Source organism: Zeus faber, assembly GCF_960531495.2.
Source record: "Zeus faber genome assembly, chromosome: 18".
Lineage (NCBI taxonomy): Eukaryota > Metazoa > Chordata > Actinopteri > Zeiformes > Zeidae > Zeus > Zeus faber.
This window is the reverse complement of record NC_137210.1, coordinates 22,437,525-22,454,695: the sequence shown is the minus strand read 5'-3', so window position 1 is coordinate 22,454,695 and position 17,171 is coordinate 22,437,525. Positions and strand designations below refer to the sequence as shown.

The 17,171-nt window shown below is 48.4% G+C and overlaps 1 protein-coding gene across 4 annotated transcripts in view; it reads right to left on the bottom strand.

Moving 5' to 3' along the window:
- Positions 1 to 17,171, bottom strand: part of tns1b (tensin 1b) — a 115,697-nt gene that overhangs the window by 66,805 nt on the left and 31,721 nt on the right. For all 4 annotated transcript variants that reach the window (XM_080019246.1, XM_080019247.1, XM_080019244.1 and 1 more), the window contains one exon: positions 6,156 to 6,194. Coding sequence is in view for 2 of the 4 variants with exons in the window: in XM_080019244.1 (XP_079875370.1) it covers positions 6,156 to 6,194 (39 nt within the window). In the remaining 2 variants the exon portion in view is untranslated. The remainder of the gene's footprint in view (positions 1 to 6,155; positions 6,195 to 17,171) is intronic.

The window sequence follows — 17,171 nt, the reverse complement described above, 5'->3', positions numbered from 1 at the left end:
GGCACGGCGCCTCGGAGACGTTTTCCCCTCCAGCGGTTGCCTAAAAAGGCAACGTTTAATTTGAAAGGTGCCAGCGAGCGTCCGAGCTGAGTTAAAAGCATTAATAACTCAAGAGAGCTTGGAGAGCGCTGGGTGTGAACTGTCGAGGGGCGTCGGCTCCCTGTTTGCAAAGAATTCATCATTCCAGCGGGAAGGTGGCATGAGGCATCCAGCTTGTCTCCCTTCCTTTCTTTCTTTCTTTCTTTCTTTCCTTCCTTGACACATGGAAACTGTAAAAAAATACATATTAGCCCAAATGTAATTATCATATGAAACTCCATGAGACAAGGTTTGTCTGGGTAATATGATGATACATACTGGAAAGAAAGAAAGAAAGAAAGACAAAGAAAATCTGGCCACTGGGAAAAGTTGACTCCTGACCCCTGATCTACAGTAACACCAAGACAAGTTAAACTTTCACACTCCCACACACACACACACACACACACACACACACACACACACACACACACACACACACACACACACACACACACACACACACACACACACACACACACACAGCTGTTCTTCTCTCATGCTCCGTTGTCCCGGTCTGCAGCTTTCACAGAGCCCAGTTCCAGAAACGTAAACACTGCTTTGGAGAGGCGTGTGTGTCGAGGGTCAGGGTTACAGTGTGTGTGTGTGTGTGTGTGTTTCTGAGAAGGAATGCGTTTGTGTATGTGCGTGTGTGTGTGTGTGTGTGTATGTGTGTGTGTGTGTGTGTGTGTGTGTGTGTGTGTATTGCACTTTCCCTTGGGGGTCGGGGGGGTCGGGCAGGACGGGGACTCGCTGTGAGAAACGTCCCCGAGGCACCTTTTGACTTCTCTCCCTTTCTCACCCCGCCCACCCTCCCGGCCCCCGGCGCTGAAACGGACCCTTCCCCGTCCTATTATGTAACCGCAGTCTCCCCTTCGAAACACGTGCGGGGTATTTCCAGGGGTCCACTCGGTGTTCTCCCTCAGGCGTACGAATATCGTGCAGGACACCTAAGCACCTCCTTATCACCCTCTCTTTCTCCAAACACGTCCTGTGTATACTCAGCTCCAAACAATTACCGCCCTCTCCGCCGCGCTCAATATCCAATGCCCTTTTATGGCGACGGCATGTACAGCCGGGTTCACCGTCTTTTATCTTCCAACTCGGAAAAACGGTTCTTCCTACGTAGTTTCGGGAGAAAAAGCAACTCCTGTACGGAGCGCTTTTTTATTTTGTTCTACAATTAACGACGCCCCAAAGGCGCACGTTCTCCATCAAAACTCTTTGTGTTTTGTTGGGTTTGTTGCATGGGTGTTATTTTGGGGACGCACGAATCCAACACAGCGTCTGACTGTGTTTTCTCGCCGGACTTCTCCCAAGTCAGGTTACGGCCGGTGAAAGCACATGCCGAACGCGTAAAACCCAAGTAGCAGATGGTAAACGTGACAGTCTCCGATAATAAAAAAAAAATCCCCACCAAATCCTCCCGGGGGCCATTGTTCCAGACCTATACATCACCCGGTGAGAGGCAGACATCCAGAGGAAGCACTCGGGGATAAGAACTTCACAGGGATACTCCGCTGGGGTTCAGCTGATATACACGCGTCAGAGCGGATGAAAACCTCAGACAAAAAGGTCACGGAGCCCGTCTCCGTTCCTACCTCTGGGACTCGCATGAAAAAAAATAAAATTAATAAATCAAGCGTACCCGACGGCACCCGCTGCGGCGCAGGAAGTCGCGGACCTTGTTTTGACATTCGCTGGGGTTGGGTTTTCACCCGCTCGACGATTTTGCATGCGGGCACCCAGGGAGGGCACCCGCTGTATATTGTTGCAGGATGCCTGGTTGGTGCTTGTAAACACAGCGTAATAGGGCCCCCCCCCGGCAGCGTAATATGCCAGGCCTTAACGGGGGGTCAATTGGGCCGGATCTAACTCGCGGGTGCCCCGCAGTAGACAACAATGCACCGGTTAACTGCTGAATTTGTTTGCGTGCGTTGTTGTGTGTGTGTGTGTGTGTGTGTGTGTGTGTGCATGCTATAAATACGAGCGAACCTCACAAACAATCCCGACATCCTTTGCGGCACCTACCAAATATAACACCCGATCTCGTTCCTACCCTCCGCCTTGTGTTTCTCTCGGAGCGGCAGCAGAGGTTCCTGGCAGAGCGGCTCGGCCGCGATGAACACGTCTGTGGAACGCTGGTCACACGCTCTTCCCAGAGCGGGAGCTGCCCGGGGAGGAGCCGGGGGCCGTCGCCGTCGCTGACGGATCGCGGTCCTCACGCGCACATCGTCGCCCGCCTAGCGCAGAGGGACCCGACCATTTGGACCGTTTCTAGGCTGCGCTGCACCATTACTGATTTAGGGACGACAACTCGCACTTGTTTATGAGTAAGTCGTTAGTTTGGCTGCATCGTAGAAAGATTGGTTGAAATAAAATTTAAAAAAAAGAGGGGACGGCATCGACGGTTCCAGCATTGGGTGGGAAGGCAGTGTTCTTGTGGTCAATTGGTTTAATGTTTTAACTTGTTGAATGCAGCTAGGCTTGAAGCCTCCACTTACTTGAAATTGCACAACAGCTTGTGTAAATATTTAGCTTCCACTCAAAGTTTCATTTTAGCTTATGTGCTCTGCAGAGTTCCTTCTATAGTTAGAGATCAGCAATTACTGGTCACCGACATGAAAAGAAAGCTATGTTTAAATGTGCCGTTGCTTTACTGTTGCAAGAGTTTCGTCTGTAATAGAAGTAATGCCTCTGCGACAAACCCATAGACATGATTTGTCAGGTTCATTAGATTAGATCTCGTTAAAAAGCACTCGCATTGTCCAATGAAGGCCCAATTAAGACAATAAACTTTTACTGATTCCCGTGGAATGTGTGGATTCGGGGGGGCTTTTTCTCCACCATTATTCTCTGAGGTAGTAAATTCACGGTCAATGCGGCTGCACCTGAGTAATCCTGCAAATATTTTCTTTCCCTGGGTCTTTGTGGGGAAAAGGAATTTGCCAAACATGGGGCTGGAAACAGCGGGTTATACACCTGAGGGCCGAGCACGGCCGGTAGGAACAGTAATAGAAACGCACACAAGCACGCCATCGTGCACCATCTGTGGTGGAGGGATTAGCACGTAGTAGTGTCCACGCGTATGAGATACATGTTGACCCTTGTATTAAATTGGACAGACTTGACCCGAATGAAGGTGTTCATCATCACTAAAAGGTTGGTTAACATGCTTGTTTCATCCTTTGGCCAAGTGACGTTGCCCAATTCGGGGTCATGAATTGGCATCTTGATGTTTTTGTTCATGCCTATAAGCACTCCGCACCCTGCTTTGATGCTTTGGCCTGTTTTGACCACCAAGGAGCATAGTCCTTTATGAATAAACTGCTGTATTCAAAGAGCTTACCGATGCCTCTTAGACACAACATGAGACAGATCCTACGTTGTGGGAATAGACTCTGTTGCTGTCTGAGAGGAGGGCGGCACACTGACTCACCATTTGCTCATTCAGAAGCAATTTCCAGAAGAGGAACATGAGCAGAAGATTCTCAGTCAACGAGAATCCAGCCCTCGCTCTAATCTTAGACAGTGTGAACGACGAAATAGAGGCGGAGGTTTTTCCGAAACTGAGGACAAAGTTGAACATAATTTCGGAGTACAATGAATCATCCCCTGAAGAAGAAGAAGTAGAAAATACACCAGTTGAAAGAGAGGCGATGCTGATGGAATGGAAACATAGCGTGGTCACCCACCGCCCTGCAAGTCAGGGAAAAACATCTTCAGAATGGTCCCATGGCCTAGAGTACCAGGTATGCAGTTACACCAGTTCATGACATCACATCTGCCTTTGAACTGTTTTGAACTGGATTATTCCGGACATCGCAAACCTGGTGTTTTTTTCGGTCCTCCCTCCATCAAAAGACATGTATTTTAGGGTTAATACTGCTGCTGGTGCCCCATGACTAAAACAGTGCTCTTGAAGCCCCTGACAAAACAGCTGCAGTTGGTCCCCAGGCGCTGCACTGCAGCTGCCCACTGCTCTTAGGGTGGATGGATCGAATGCAGATGACACATTTTATTCTACATGTATGCTGAGAAATAAAGAATGAAATCTAATATAATCTGAATGTAATTATGCCAAACGTGCCCTTCATCAAATGCAACGTGGAAGATACTAAAAACATTCAGGCAAATAAAACAGACATGCAAACCAGGACCATCATGACCAGTTTGATGAATAATTAGTGCATATTGCGTGCATGTAATGAAAAGTAATAATATTTTATTTATTTATATACACCCTTATCAGTCCCACAATGGGGAAATTTGCAATTTCTCTACATTTATACATATAGGGGGTGAAGTGTTTTGCTCAAGGAGACATCAGGGAATTGAACTGGCAACCTTTTACTTACTAGACGACCCGCTCTGCCTCCTGGGCTACTGCCCCCCCAAGTAGTTGATATAATCACTTTTGGAGGAGGTGTATTTCACATTTTTTTCGGCGACCTTTGTAGCATCGGCCATTTCTGGCGAAACAGTACAGTATTCATCGGTTAAACGCTGAAACATAACACGAGGGCTCAGTAAACTTCACACAGGAGAAAAAGTGAGTCTCACATCGAAACGAAATGTGTGACATTTGGACCAAGTTCATGCACTATTTCAATATATCAACACAACGGCGTCTACAGGTTGGTGGTCAGCAGAGCACTCGGAGCTAAAAATGGCCTTTTGCGCCGCACCCTGGTCCATAACTCCTCAGGTGCATGTGAGGGGAACAGATTGCAGCAGGTGTTCGGTACATATCCACTTCCCACACTTCCTTCCCTGTCCACAGCCACATCATCGATCAGCGTCCAGCATGTCCCGTCGCAGGACGTGACGGCCGATGTTGGCCTTGGAAGCCATGAAATAATGCTTCCGAAACGCAGTTACTGGAACAGCGAAACGTAGATGTGTTTTATTTTACTTTTTGCAACCACCCCCCCGCCCTCTTTTTTTTTTTTTTCATATCCTCGGTGGTAAAACACATACGTCAGGGAGTGTTTCGCATCTTAGCTCATCAGCATTTATGAGGGCAATCAGCAGCGGTAATGCAGCCAGATCCGCCTCGGGGGCACCTCCTCTTGGCAAGCGGAGCACAGGAGAGAGCATGGAGACAGGGGGGAGGAACATTACCTAGACTTTTATTTCCTTTGGCCTTTTCCCCTAATTTACCAAATGTCATGGGCTGGGGAGGATATGGGATGTATGGTATGCATGTGGAGGCTCCATTTTTCTTCCAGCTAATAGTTGTGGTGCTTTTTTTTTTTTTTTTTTTTTTTTTTTTTTTAGCCCAACTGCACTCCTTAAATGTATGTTTTTCATAGACAAGAAACTTTATCTGGACATAATAGTTCTTTGTTGATGTGAAGTCTATTCAGGAGGGGCCCGCATCCCGGCAAAGCAAGGCCTACTGCACAAAAGCTATCTAGAAAACATGTCGTTCCCCTTTGATTAATAAAGCTTTCATTGGAGAAAGTTTGAGTTTATGTTCCTCTTGGTTTGCGAAGTAAAGAAAAGGTTTGAGCACGCACGTGCGCGCACACGCACACACACACACACACACACACACACACACACACACACAGCATAAGTAAGGAGCTTGTGTGAGCAAAACACATCCAAGTCCAAACATCAACTAACATCGTACCAAATAAGGCAACGTAGCAAAGAAATTTGGTTTTACGACCCCAGAAAAAAATCATGGCATGCCGATGCTGCTTTTCGCCTGCGCAAAAAAAAAAAAAAAAAAAAAATGGAGCAAACCTGGGGCTGGACACATTGTCTGGACACCATCCGTGTAACCTTCAATAATATGTCCGATAAAAAAAACAAACAAGCGATCGTCGTGAATAAATCACCTTTGACCGAGTTTTACTATTTCCGGTATTGACCGAAGTGCTGCCAAATGTCTAGTGGTGATATAAAAGTATGTTACTCCTAATTCCAACATCATGACCCATTCCTGACCCGACATCTTATCTCGTTATGCTGTGACCATGACTGTGACCAAGGGAGGGAGGCCCATGAGTTCAAGTCAACTTTATTTATATCCCTTAATGACATTACGGGAAGGAAAAGTGACTTACCAGCTCATAGTTTGTCGATGGGACACAAGGCGAAGATACCTGGAACAGAAGAGACCTCGTGTTAGTTTTGTACAGAATGTCAAAAGTAAAACACGGAGCCGAATCGTGTTTAAAGCGACGCATTTAGGGCAAGCTCCACAACTGAACCTCGCCATTTTTGACTTTGCCCCGACGAAGCTACGGTATCGGGGGGGGGGGGGGGGGTCGCTGTTTTTTTTGGGGGGGGGGGGGGGGGGGGGGGGGTTTCGGCAGCTGCATGAAGTCCACTAAATCTCATGATCAGTCAAGTGCCTCGGCTAATCCGATTATCGCCCTGACGGTTACCACCGCCCGCCCTCCGAGTTTGGAGCACAACCGCGAGGCACGGGGGCTGATAAACAGGAAGGCTATAACGATAATGAACCCAAATGGAACATTGAGATGAAGCCTGTCCAGGAAAAAAAAAAAAGATGAGAGCTTTACGAGGATGGAGCCAAACAGGATGTCACCATGTTTCCTTCCTGGGCCTGGGTCTCTAATCTGGCTCTCCGCTCCCATTAGACGGCACATCTTCTGTGGCGACCGAAGCAAAAATAAAAATAATCATGGACTTGACGGACAGCCGCCAGTCGAAATTTATTGAAACACAAAAGACCAAACCAGATTTGTATGATATTAAGATTCCATGAGCTTAAAGAGTATTTCAGCACTTTCACCACCTTCCACTCCGCCCGCTCCTTCTCCGTCTATCTCCGACGTCGACCCCACCCCTTATCTCCGCGCGGCGGGCGAAGCACTTCAGGTTCCTTTGGAAAGGTTATCACAACAGTTTGACCTCTGGAGTGGGGGCTTTCGACTCGGAGGCAAATCCCGCACTGATTTTCTCCCGCAGCGCGAAACAGAAGGCTTCCCGGGCACCGGCCTTGCGTCACCGTTTGAGGCGAGCGCATTCTTTCTGGCACGCCGGCAAAAAAAAAGAAAAAAAAAACACACTTCCATTCTGTCCCACTTGAACGTGTCTGGGCGTTCTCGCCTGGCGGGTGTCACAGCCTCGCGCCCGGTCTTCCTGCGGCTCGGCGATCGGGGCTACTAGAGCCGGCACCAGCTGAACAAGTCTCGCCCGGCCATCCGTGCTCGCCGGTGGTGATGCTGTTGTCTACTTTGGCGCCAGTTTGAGGATGTCTGCGAATTAGAGCTACGAGCAAAGCAAGACAAACTAAGTGGAACCACGGGGTTAGGAGATGAGTAAGTCACCTTGGGTCACCGGACACTGTCCTCTCGATGGCCCTCCTCCCCAAATCCCAGCCGGGGATTGAAGAATGCCGAGCTCTAAACAGGAAATGGCTCTTATCTGATCAAGAATTTCCCACCCAAACCATGAAGGAAGCAATTGATATTTCTGGTATGCAAAAAGGCAGTCCCTTGGTAGAAGGCAAGCCCAATTACAAAGGTATTTCTTAAGTATTCAAAGGCATTCAAGTCGTGCTAGTATCGTGACATGCTCTCCTGTGTGGATGCACCGGCTAACTGTTCTGGAGAATAGGCGTTTCGGGACCAAACGGTACCTGGGACTCCCCGAGGGGAACCAGGAACTGAAGAGGTCCCCAGAGAACTAGAAACCTTCCTGGGCTTTTTTTCCCTGGTTGCATTCGCACTGCACTGGAAGACCGAAGTGAGGTCAGCCAACGGGGTTTCAGCGTGAAACCATTCAGTTGAATCCACATTCAGGCCTCATTTAAATGTTTGTCACCGAAATCTTTTTAAGGCAGGCGCACGCACCAAGACGACGCGCGCAGAATTTTGTTTCATTCGATTTAGATCCGAAAAGAAAATGAAATACAATACATCGACCATAAAAAGGCTATTTTTGGCCGTTATTGTCCGCACTGAGGACAGGATGGTCGAGGGTCGGTTTTGGAAATAAATTGCGTGTAAATAAAGACATGTTGACTTTAAATGAAGCAATTTCTTTTTGGCTTCGGTTGTTGGTTGTTACCGTTTAACACGGGTTGCCGGTGCTGCACTGGCTCGTGTGTTCGACCAACCACCGCGCCCTTACGTCACTGAAGGTTCCTCTTGTGGCGGTTAGAGTTTTAAGAACCACGATCGTTCCTATTTCCTCCAGCGGGGACACAAAAACGGGGAGGGCTCCGCCAGAAGATCTTCGAACTATAAAAAGGGTCCTGCGGCGCGAAAGCCCCCGATGCAGATTGGCAAATCCGACCAGGAACGGTACGTGAATCGGGTGCCAACGCTGAAAAACCCTGAGAATCCTCTCGGTGTTGCTCTGACAGTGTGTCAGGGTCCCAGGAGCATGACGGAAGCGCAGCGGAATGTGCGTCTGCTTTCAAGAAGTCCTTTCTGGCATCATGGAATCTGTCTGGAGTCGACAGCTTACAGTATCTCCGTCTACGTCAGATTGCATCCCCCCCCACCCCCCCACCCCAAAAATCACTCGTCTTTCTGGGCCCCGCGAGGCCTCCTCCCCCTCCACAGCCCCCCTGTCCATACCACGGCACACTTGACGGCTTTGCATTCTCATCCGCCCCCCTCCGGGTCCCGACCCAGGTTCCTCGGTTCTGCTCAAGTGTCCCCAACCCCGCCCCCGCTCCCTGCACTCCCTGCACCACCCCCCCGGCTACCCCACCTGTATTCAGTAGCTTCGCACCGCACGCCACGTGAACGGCCAACGGAAGAAAAAAAAAAACCTCCGTCTAAATCACAACCGAGCCCAAGAAAGTAGGGCTTTAATGCAACGTTAATGGAGGAAATACGAGACAATTGAGAATATCCCAGAATGCATTGCGAAGGGAAAGCGATTCCTCCGAAGGCACCGGAACAAAACCACGGGTGTACACGGCAGGCTCCCAGGTGTTAACGTGCGAGGCAGAGCACTGCTGTAAATCGACAGCTCGGGCGCTGCGCTGGACCGGCCGGCGCAAGAGAAAACGGCTCCAAACTGTTTTTGGACACTTCTGCAGTAGGTATGTGTTTATGGGGCTTACAGTCAGTACTAAATATAACTATTTTACCCAGCGGCGATGAAATTAAACATAAATATTATATCATAATACTCTGAGTGCAGGGCTTTTTCTTTTCCTCCAGGTAAACAAAGAATTTCGAGCCGCAGCCATTTTTTTTTTATTAAATAACGTTTTTTTTATGTAACATTAATGAGCGAAGGGAGAATGTGCTGCGCCAACTGCGGAGGCCGTGCCACAACACACAAAGGACTGCGTCGAGGGCCGCGACCGCGAAAAAGGCCACGGCCGGTGACGCAAGTCCCAAAGCGTGCGTCGGCGTATTATTTTTCTCTCATCACGCTGTAAAAAAGTCGTTGTTTATTATTATTATTTTTGCACCGATATTACAGAGTGACCTCACCCTCTATCGACACCCAAAACAGTAGCCGCATTGACTCTTATAGTCATGTAGATATGTAATCCCAGAAGACCCCGTCCCCACCAACGGCAACAAAACCCCGACTGAAAAAAGGTCAGGCGACGGGCGGGCAGTCTACCCACACCGAAATAGCTCACATTCTGCCTCATGCTAAGTAGCTCCTTCCTAAGTTGCTGAAACTGGAGCGGCTCTTTTTCACCCCTCCAGTCTGGTAAAGCAGTCACAGCCAGGAATTCCCAGAAACCACAGGGAGTATTTACACAAAGGCAGGGGCGCAGGTGAGGGGTGGGCCGGCCGCAGGTCGGTGAAAAAAAAAATAGGGAAAAAAATAAAAATAAATAACCACCGCGACGCTCCCCGACGCTCATCCCAAAACAAAGAAAGTCAACCTGGAAAACCTTTGTGGCCGGAATCTGGTTAGAGGCGCCGATGGATGTTTGAATTGTGAATCGGAGGATGTGACGCGGGTTGTTTGCGATTTTTTTTTTGTTTTGTTTTGCCACCTGCCCAGCAGAATATCCCCCGTGCTCCTTCATTCCTATTTTCATTCTTTGTTTCATTGTCTAAAATTGACGCGTAAAGCAACACCTTTTATCACGGCCGTCGTTTTTTTAAATAACAAAGCCAATTCTCCCTGAAACTCACCGGATATACGGCTACCGCTTTCACCCTCTTTGGATGCTTTAAGCCGTCCGACGGATTGACCGTACGCACGCGACCTTTTTTCTCCGCCCAGCACGGGAACCTCCCTTTGACATTTAAACACAACGGAGAACGTGGAGCTTCGGGGCGCCGGGGGGTTTTTCCAGGGAGGGCCGGACCGGGGGAGGCCTTTGTCAGCGCCGCTCCGTGCGCGGGGGGTGGAAAGGGAGAGCTGGCCGACAGCGTGTGTTGATGCTATCCGGCGTGTTCAAATGAGTGTAATATAATAAATTGAGTAATTGCATTGTCGCATTCCGTACATGCTTGTGTTAACAGCATCAAACCAAGGTCCGTTCCCCGCAGACAAAAGTCGGACGAGGCGGGCTCGCCGAGCCGCCGCCGGCTTCCAGCCGGTTCCCAGCCGGCCGCCGGGGGGCCGCGCCGGCCGTCGCGTCACCTAAGCGTCGCCGGGCCTCCCGCCTCCCACGTATGCGCTCATGAGCGGCTTTTAATGACACGGCCCGTCTCGGCCGCGGAAACCCTCGTAATATTCATCCGATTGGTTTAAACGGCTTACGGCGGGATCCCCGCTAAGCCGGCGCGTTTGAAAGAACGGCGACTCGTGCGATAATCAATTCCAACAATCAGCCCAAACAGAGGAGTGACAGACTGCTGCTGTGAAGGAAAACCCATTCCAGCCCCACTCCAAACTATCATAACAAAGCCATGAATTGATTACGGAGCCCTTTATTCCTAGCGCGGAACAGAGTGCGGCGCTATGCGTGGCCGCCGAAAAAAAAAAAGCGCTGCCCTCCGCGGTGCCCTGGCACATAAACACACAACCGCCCTGAGTGCTTTTATGTTTATCCAGATCCATGCATCTGGCACATCCCAGCAGAAGTATTCAGTGTGCAAATTCAATTTGTGCGACGTAACCAATAACAGACGGCTTTCTGTGGACGTGGTGGGAGTGTGCCAGGGCCCAGGTCTGCATGGACTTATTGGGATTTCATCAAAGCGCGGAGGAATGATGGCCGAGCTTCAGACCAGGTGCCCGTGCCACTCACTGTTTATCCATCCATCCATCCCCCCATTAGGTATGCACCGATACTGGAATAAGATATCCGTCAGGTACCCGGCTGAAACAGAGTCAGATGGCAACGAGACATTAATTGCAAAAATAATTCTGTAAAAGCTCCTGTAGTGTTCTTGTAGTATAAAATGCATTTGGCTGACGGCACAGTCTATTCTCCTCTTTCTCTTCCCCCTTTCTCTCTCCCTCTCTCTCTCGCTCTCTGCTTGTCTTTCCGTCTGTCTTTGGTGTTGTTGAGTCCGTCTTTTCGTTATTTTTTGTCTGTAGGTAGATATGCTGGACCTCTCAAATTTCATCCAGCATTTGGACATCTACTGTACAAGTAGACTAAATGCCGGATTCTCAATACCCCTTCTCGTCTCAATGTTGCCCTTCATACAGGAGTAAATTCTTCAGAAGTCAAAATTCGGTGGCGTCTATGATGCCTGTGTGTGTGAGAGAGACAGAGAGCGCAGTGCGAGCGTTTGTGGGGTTTTTTTCTTTGCATTTCTATTGCATCCGTGTTTGTGTGCACGTGTTCGGAAATCAAACCCCCAGTGGGCTCCACCGCCTCCAGCTCCCTCCCTCTCCGCAGCCAGGACTCCGAGTGGCCCCTGCAGCCTCCCAAACCCATGAGCGCCTGCTCATACTCACAGCATCTCTGTTTGGCAGGGCCGGCGGTGCGGAGAGAGGGGAGGAGCTGCAGCTTGTTCAATTTGTTTCCAGAGTTAGAACCGGGGTCGCGAACCCGCACCCTTTCAGCTTTTGGGCCAGACTTCAACAGGGCCCTGATTTACAGTCAACGTTCAGCACCGCCCGCGCTGTCTGGCGCCGGGTCAAGTGCGGCACCGCGAGGTGGGGACCGCGACCGGGACGGGGACCGCGACAGGGCGGGACAGGGGGTGGAGGGGGTGGGTTTGAAAGGGTTAAATGGGTAGCTGATGATTGGTAGATGATTTAAAAAAAAAAAAAAAAAAAGTGGAGGAGAGTGATACCGTGCAGAGAAATGGACAGTAGACTGAAATAAACACCAAAAGAGACATGTTGACAAGGAGACAGAGGTGCACGGGTGTTGTTTCAAAACCGATTTGTCAATACTTCTTCAATACTTCAGAACCCCGCTCATTCGGACCTCACTGAGTCGAACTTATCGGTTTACTGAACCAGTTTTTCTGCTGTGTAAAGATTTTAGGGCCCCCTCATTATACACCTGATTACAGTACATTAACTGTTCAGATGTCATTTTGATCCGTCTGCGTGTTTGTTTTTATGCCAAGTTAATGGATTCGTTTCACGCCTATGGATCATATGGTGAGTTACAGTAATAAAGCAGGATAGTCACATGTTTGTTTCTGGCAGAGTTCAGATAAACCACATGGGATGATTAAGGAGCGGTTTTCATGGATACACATACATGTTTCAGGACAACACAGCATTTCTGTCTCCCGAAAGGCCTTCCTTCCTCTTAGGAGTTTGGATTAATGGCCCTCTGCTATATGGGTTTCTTGGCACAAAGGCAAGCCAGGAGAAATGCTCCCTCGTAACAAGGGAGCTTTCCATGAATTCCACCGCTTAAACAGCACGACTGACTGCCAGGTAAACTAGAAGCTACAGAGTCAAACCATTGCACATATACTGCATGCATATTAAAAAAAAAAAGGATTATTTTGTTTTACTGCACCCTTAGATATATGTGAATATCAGCCACATAATATGATATTGTGGTTATTGCAGTTATTGTGGTTATTATACACATTTTAACAAATTATACTGTGGAGCACAAACTTCACCACAGTCCAAACCATAATATTAAATCACTTGGATATTTCTGGTCGTGCTGGACGTGCTATAGAGGGAATGAAACAGAATGCCCTTTGTGACCATTTTCAGGAATTTAAAGTATAGAATAGAGTGCCTTTATTGTCATTGTACAACGAGATTTGCTGTGCAGCTCCAAAAACAGTTCATTTAACATTTCACACACGCCACACACACACACACACACACACACACACACACACACACACACACACACACACACACACACACACACACTACTGCTCATACAAATAACAATAATAGAAAACTAAAACCATAAAACAAAGTAATAAAAATAAGTGGCATATTGGAATCTAATATTGTTCATTGTACCAAATGCATCTTATGAAAATATTATTGCACGTTACGTCCAGATATTTGCAGATGTTTTTGCACATTTCTTCATCGTATGGAAATACTGTACTATTCTAGTTGTTAGTCCTTTAGTGTGGAATGATATGATGATGTGGGGGGTTGGGGGGGTGGCAGTGTTTTGTGGAGTTTAGTTCAATGATGGCTCTGGGGCAAAAGCTGTTTTTGAGCCTGGAAGTGATAGCAGATGGTAGCAGAGAGGAGAGATGACGATTCGGGATGAGTCGCATCGTTCAGAACGCTGCCGGCTCTGCGGAGGCAGTGTGATCCGAAGGGGTCTTCCAGCGAGGGCAGGGGAAGTACAATTATTTTTCTGGGCTGCGTTTATGACTCTCTGGAGAGCTCTTCTGTCTGCTGCTGAACAGTTGGCGTACCACACTGTAATACAGTATGTCAGGAAACTCTCACACTCCGGTGCCGAGGGTGAGGATGGGGGAAAGGTGGGGACCCTCCTCAGCCTCGCCTGTCGCTCGGCATGGTAATCCATGGAGACCCCCGATGCTCGAGCTGTCTCTGCTGTGGCGTCGTGAACACCGTGCTCCGGCAGGTTATCTACTGATTAGGGTACTGTCTGTGTTAAGTTTGCATGTTCTCCTTGTGCTCACATAGGGTTTCCACCTTGTAACGTCAGTAAGGACCCCCACCAAAGACATGCGGAACATCGTCTTCTGACCAGCGATGGACATCTGTAACTTGTCCCCGGGCGCATCGCTGTACGCTGCCCACTGCCCCTGGCGGCCCGCCAGAGGAGCCAGGCTGGGTTAAAAGCAGAGAATGAGGTTCACCAGCCACCATTCGAAGCGTGTGTGTTGGTCGCCGTCAGTGCATGTGTTGTGGTGTGTGACAAATAAAGATTCTTCTTCTTAGTTCCTGACATTGTTCTACCAGCGCTGACTTCACATACAGAGTGTCTTGGAAGGCAGGAGTTCTCGTCAGCCAGGGATGTGGACAAGACGAAACGAGTCTGGGCTAACAAAGCAACCATGCTGGCATTTAGCATACTCAGGAAGACACGTTACAGGCCAACAGAGACATGGGCAAGTCAGGAAGTAAGGATATTTCAGTACACTGCCCTGACAGGCCAGGTGTCTCCTGTCCACCTACACTCTGCTGTATTTGAGGGATGAGAGTAAATGTGTGTTGGTATGAAACTCATGATAAGCAACAGCAATAACACAGAGAAGACAGAGTGGAAATTAAGAAAATGTTCAACTAACTTAACTTAGTCTTGACAGTTGTTGTTCTGGGGCAACATTACTAGGCACGTGCCGTTACTAGGCACGACCACGCACCTGCCCCTAGACCTGCCCCTAGACCAACGAGGGACACGTTCTAAACGTGTCCCTCGTTGGTCGAGTTGTTCCACCAATGAAGGTGGAATTGGTGTAGGAAGAAACTGATGGGCCAAATACATACATGCAAAGGCATAGATTTCAGGGGGGACGCAGGGGATAAGTCCCCCTCTTGTAACCCACCCATTTATAACACATGCATTTGCCCCCCCAACCCAAATAAAACCCTGAAACCCTTTTTTCATAAAGACATTTCCACCATAAATCCACCACAAATTGGTGTATAAAAATTCTTATACATCAAGTGTTTGATACTCAAAATTTCCTGGGGAGCGAACCCCCAGACCCCCCGCTTAATGGGTTCCCCCAAATGCTCATAAGAAAACCTATGCCACTGCATGTATGGCTTGCTCAAATTCAACAGCTTACACTTGAAAAGGTATTTTTTAATCGTGTTCCACGTGCCTTTATATTTTACTTTGGGCACCTGACTCTCTGAAGGTCTTGCACGGGCCTGAACACTACCATACTGCACACATACAGCATGCGTGCAACCTTAAGAAGATGATCCACAGCACCCCAAAAATAGGACCATTCCAGAGCCAGGAGGAGACAAAGTGCCCCGCCGCAGGTTTAGCTTCACAAACTGGCGAGTCTCAGCTGCGCCCAGAGTGCCCCAGGAACCTGGCACAGGCGTTTCCTGCCTTTATGGTTGCGAGCGAGCCTCCATCCCCATCAATCAGGCATGGAAGGCAAACAAAAACACGAGGGCTTTCTGCCACAACCTTGGAAACAGGCCTGCTTTCTATAAACATTCCTGAGAGAGACGTGAGGGACTGATAAGGAAAAAAAAAAACAACATCCCCACCCTCCCTCCCCGACCCCTGGCGCACGCACATAGGAGGCATATTTCACATAGTGTTCACATGGTGTGATGATGCCTTGTTAAGGACCGCATGGAGAGGGGCTTACCCCCAATCTGCTGGGAACCAGTGAGATATCTACAAGGTGGGACTTGGATGACTACGGTTCACGAGCAACACCGTTGACGCAGAAATCCAAATAAGAATTTGACTGCCGTGTATATTACTTCCAGGTATGTTCAGGCCCAAAACAGTTGATGTTTTGCATCCTCGAAAAACAAACGATCAGACGGTAGTAATTTTCCATAACTTGGTGCGAATCACCAACGCTGTTTCATTCCATACAGATATAGCAAATATTACCAACACCAAAGGCATGTTTTTAAGTACACTTTCCCATGAAAATCCAACTCTTACATGGCCTGAAAGTCGTCATTGGTTATTGTAAACCTTTTCCCTCTAGAGTGACTCTGAGTGCAGAGCTCTTTTGGAAAAGAGCCAGGAGCTAGTCCTGGAAATCAGCCACAAATCTGAAAAGAAGCTGGATGCAGTGACGTAGTGTGCGACCGCAGAGGTTCAAAAGACCGCCATCTTGTCAGAGACCATTAGGTTCCCAGCAAGGAATTAAAAGCCAAGAACTCCGACCAGCGAGATTTAGGGTAGGAAGGCCCAAACCAGCCTGTGTGGTCTGAGAACTAAAATGTTGGGACGCAGACAGTGAAATGATACCGTGTCATTAAAAACAGCAGGATCATTGCAACAACTGTAAAAAAAAAAAAAAAAAAACCTGTCGCAGGGTTCATGACCATCATCCTGTCCTCCTGCAATGTATAAATCCAGCGGAAGGTGTCCAGACTTTTATTCACAAAATGGAAGTGAGCCAATAAACAGGATCGAAATCTAACAGATTTTGTGCTTTTGGTGGAAATCAAAGCACATCTGCTTCTCCGCCGGTCCATCTCCACAATCCAAGGGCATGGGGGCCACGACAAAATCAAAAATGACCAGATCTGACATAACAGCGTTACGACACATTCGATAAGCCTCATACTATCCTCTCGAAGTAAGAGAAAACTGCATGTTTGCAAGACGGTGGCCTGCGAGGGTCAAACGAGGCCTTCCGCCGGTCTTCACTACATCAGAGATGACGTGCGGTCAGGATAGGAATAATACACATCCCCCAGTCATGGCCACTCTGGCAAATAATAGGCCATTTGCCAAGATCGTGACGCTAAACAGGGAACAATGACAGCGGCGACCACAATTCTAAACCCTTGCAAAATAACAGGCCACATCAAAGCCTTGGAATGTCAACAGAAGAGCGATTATATGGATTTAATGTTTTGCCGTACTTAACTTTTAAACTAAAACTCTGTTCAATAAAGGCTCATTATGGCAGGCAGCGCCGGCAAGCCTGATTGCATGGCAGTCATTTGAAAAAATTAGTCGTCATTAAAGTTTTTCAGTAAAATGTTCCCATGTTCAGGGGTATTAAGAGCGGCCGCCTCTATTTAAGGGGTCTTAGATTGTAAGGGTCACCAGATGGCGGCTGCTTTAGAGAACTGGTGCGGCTTGT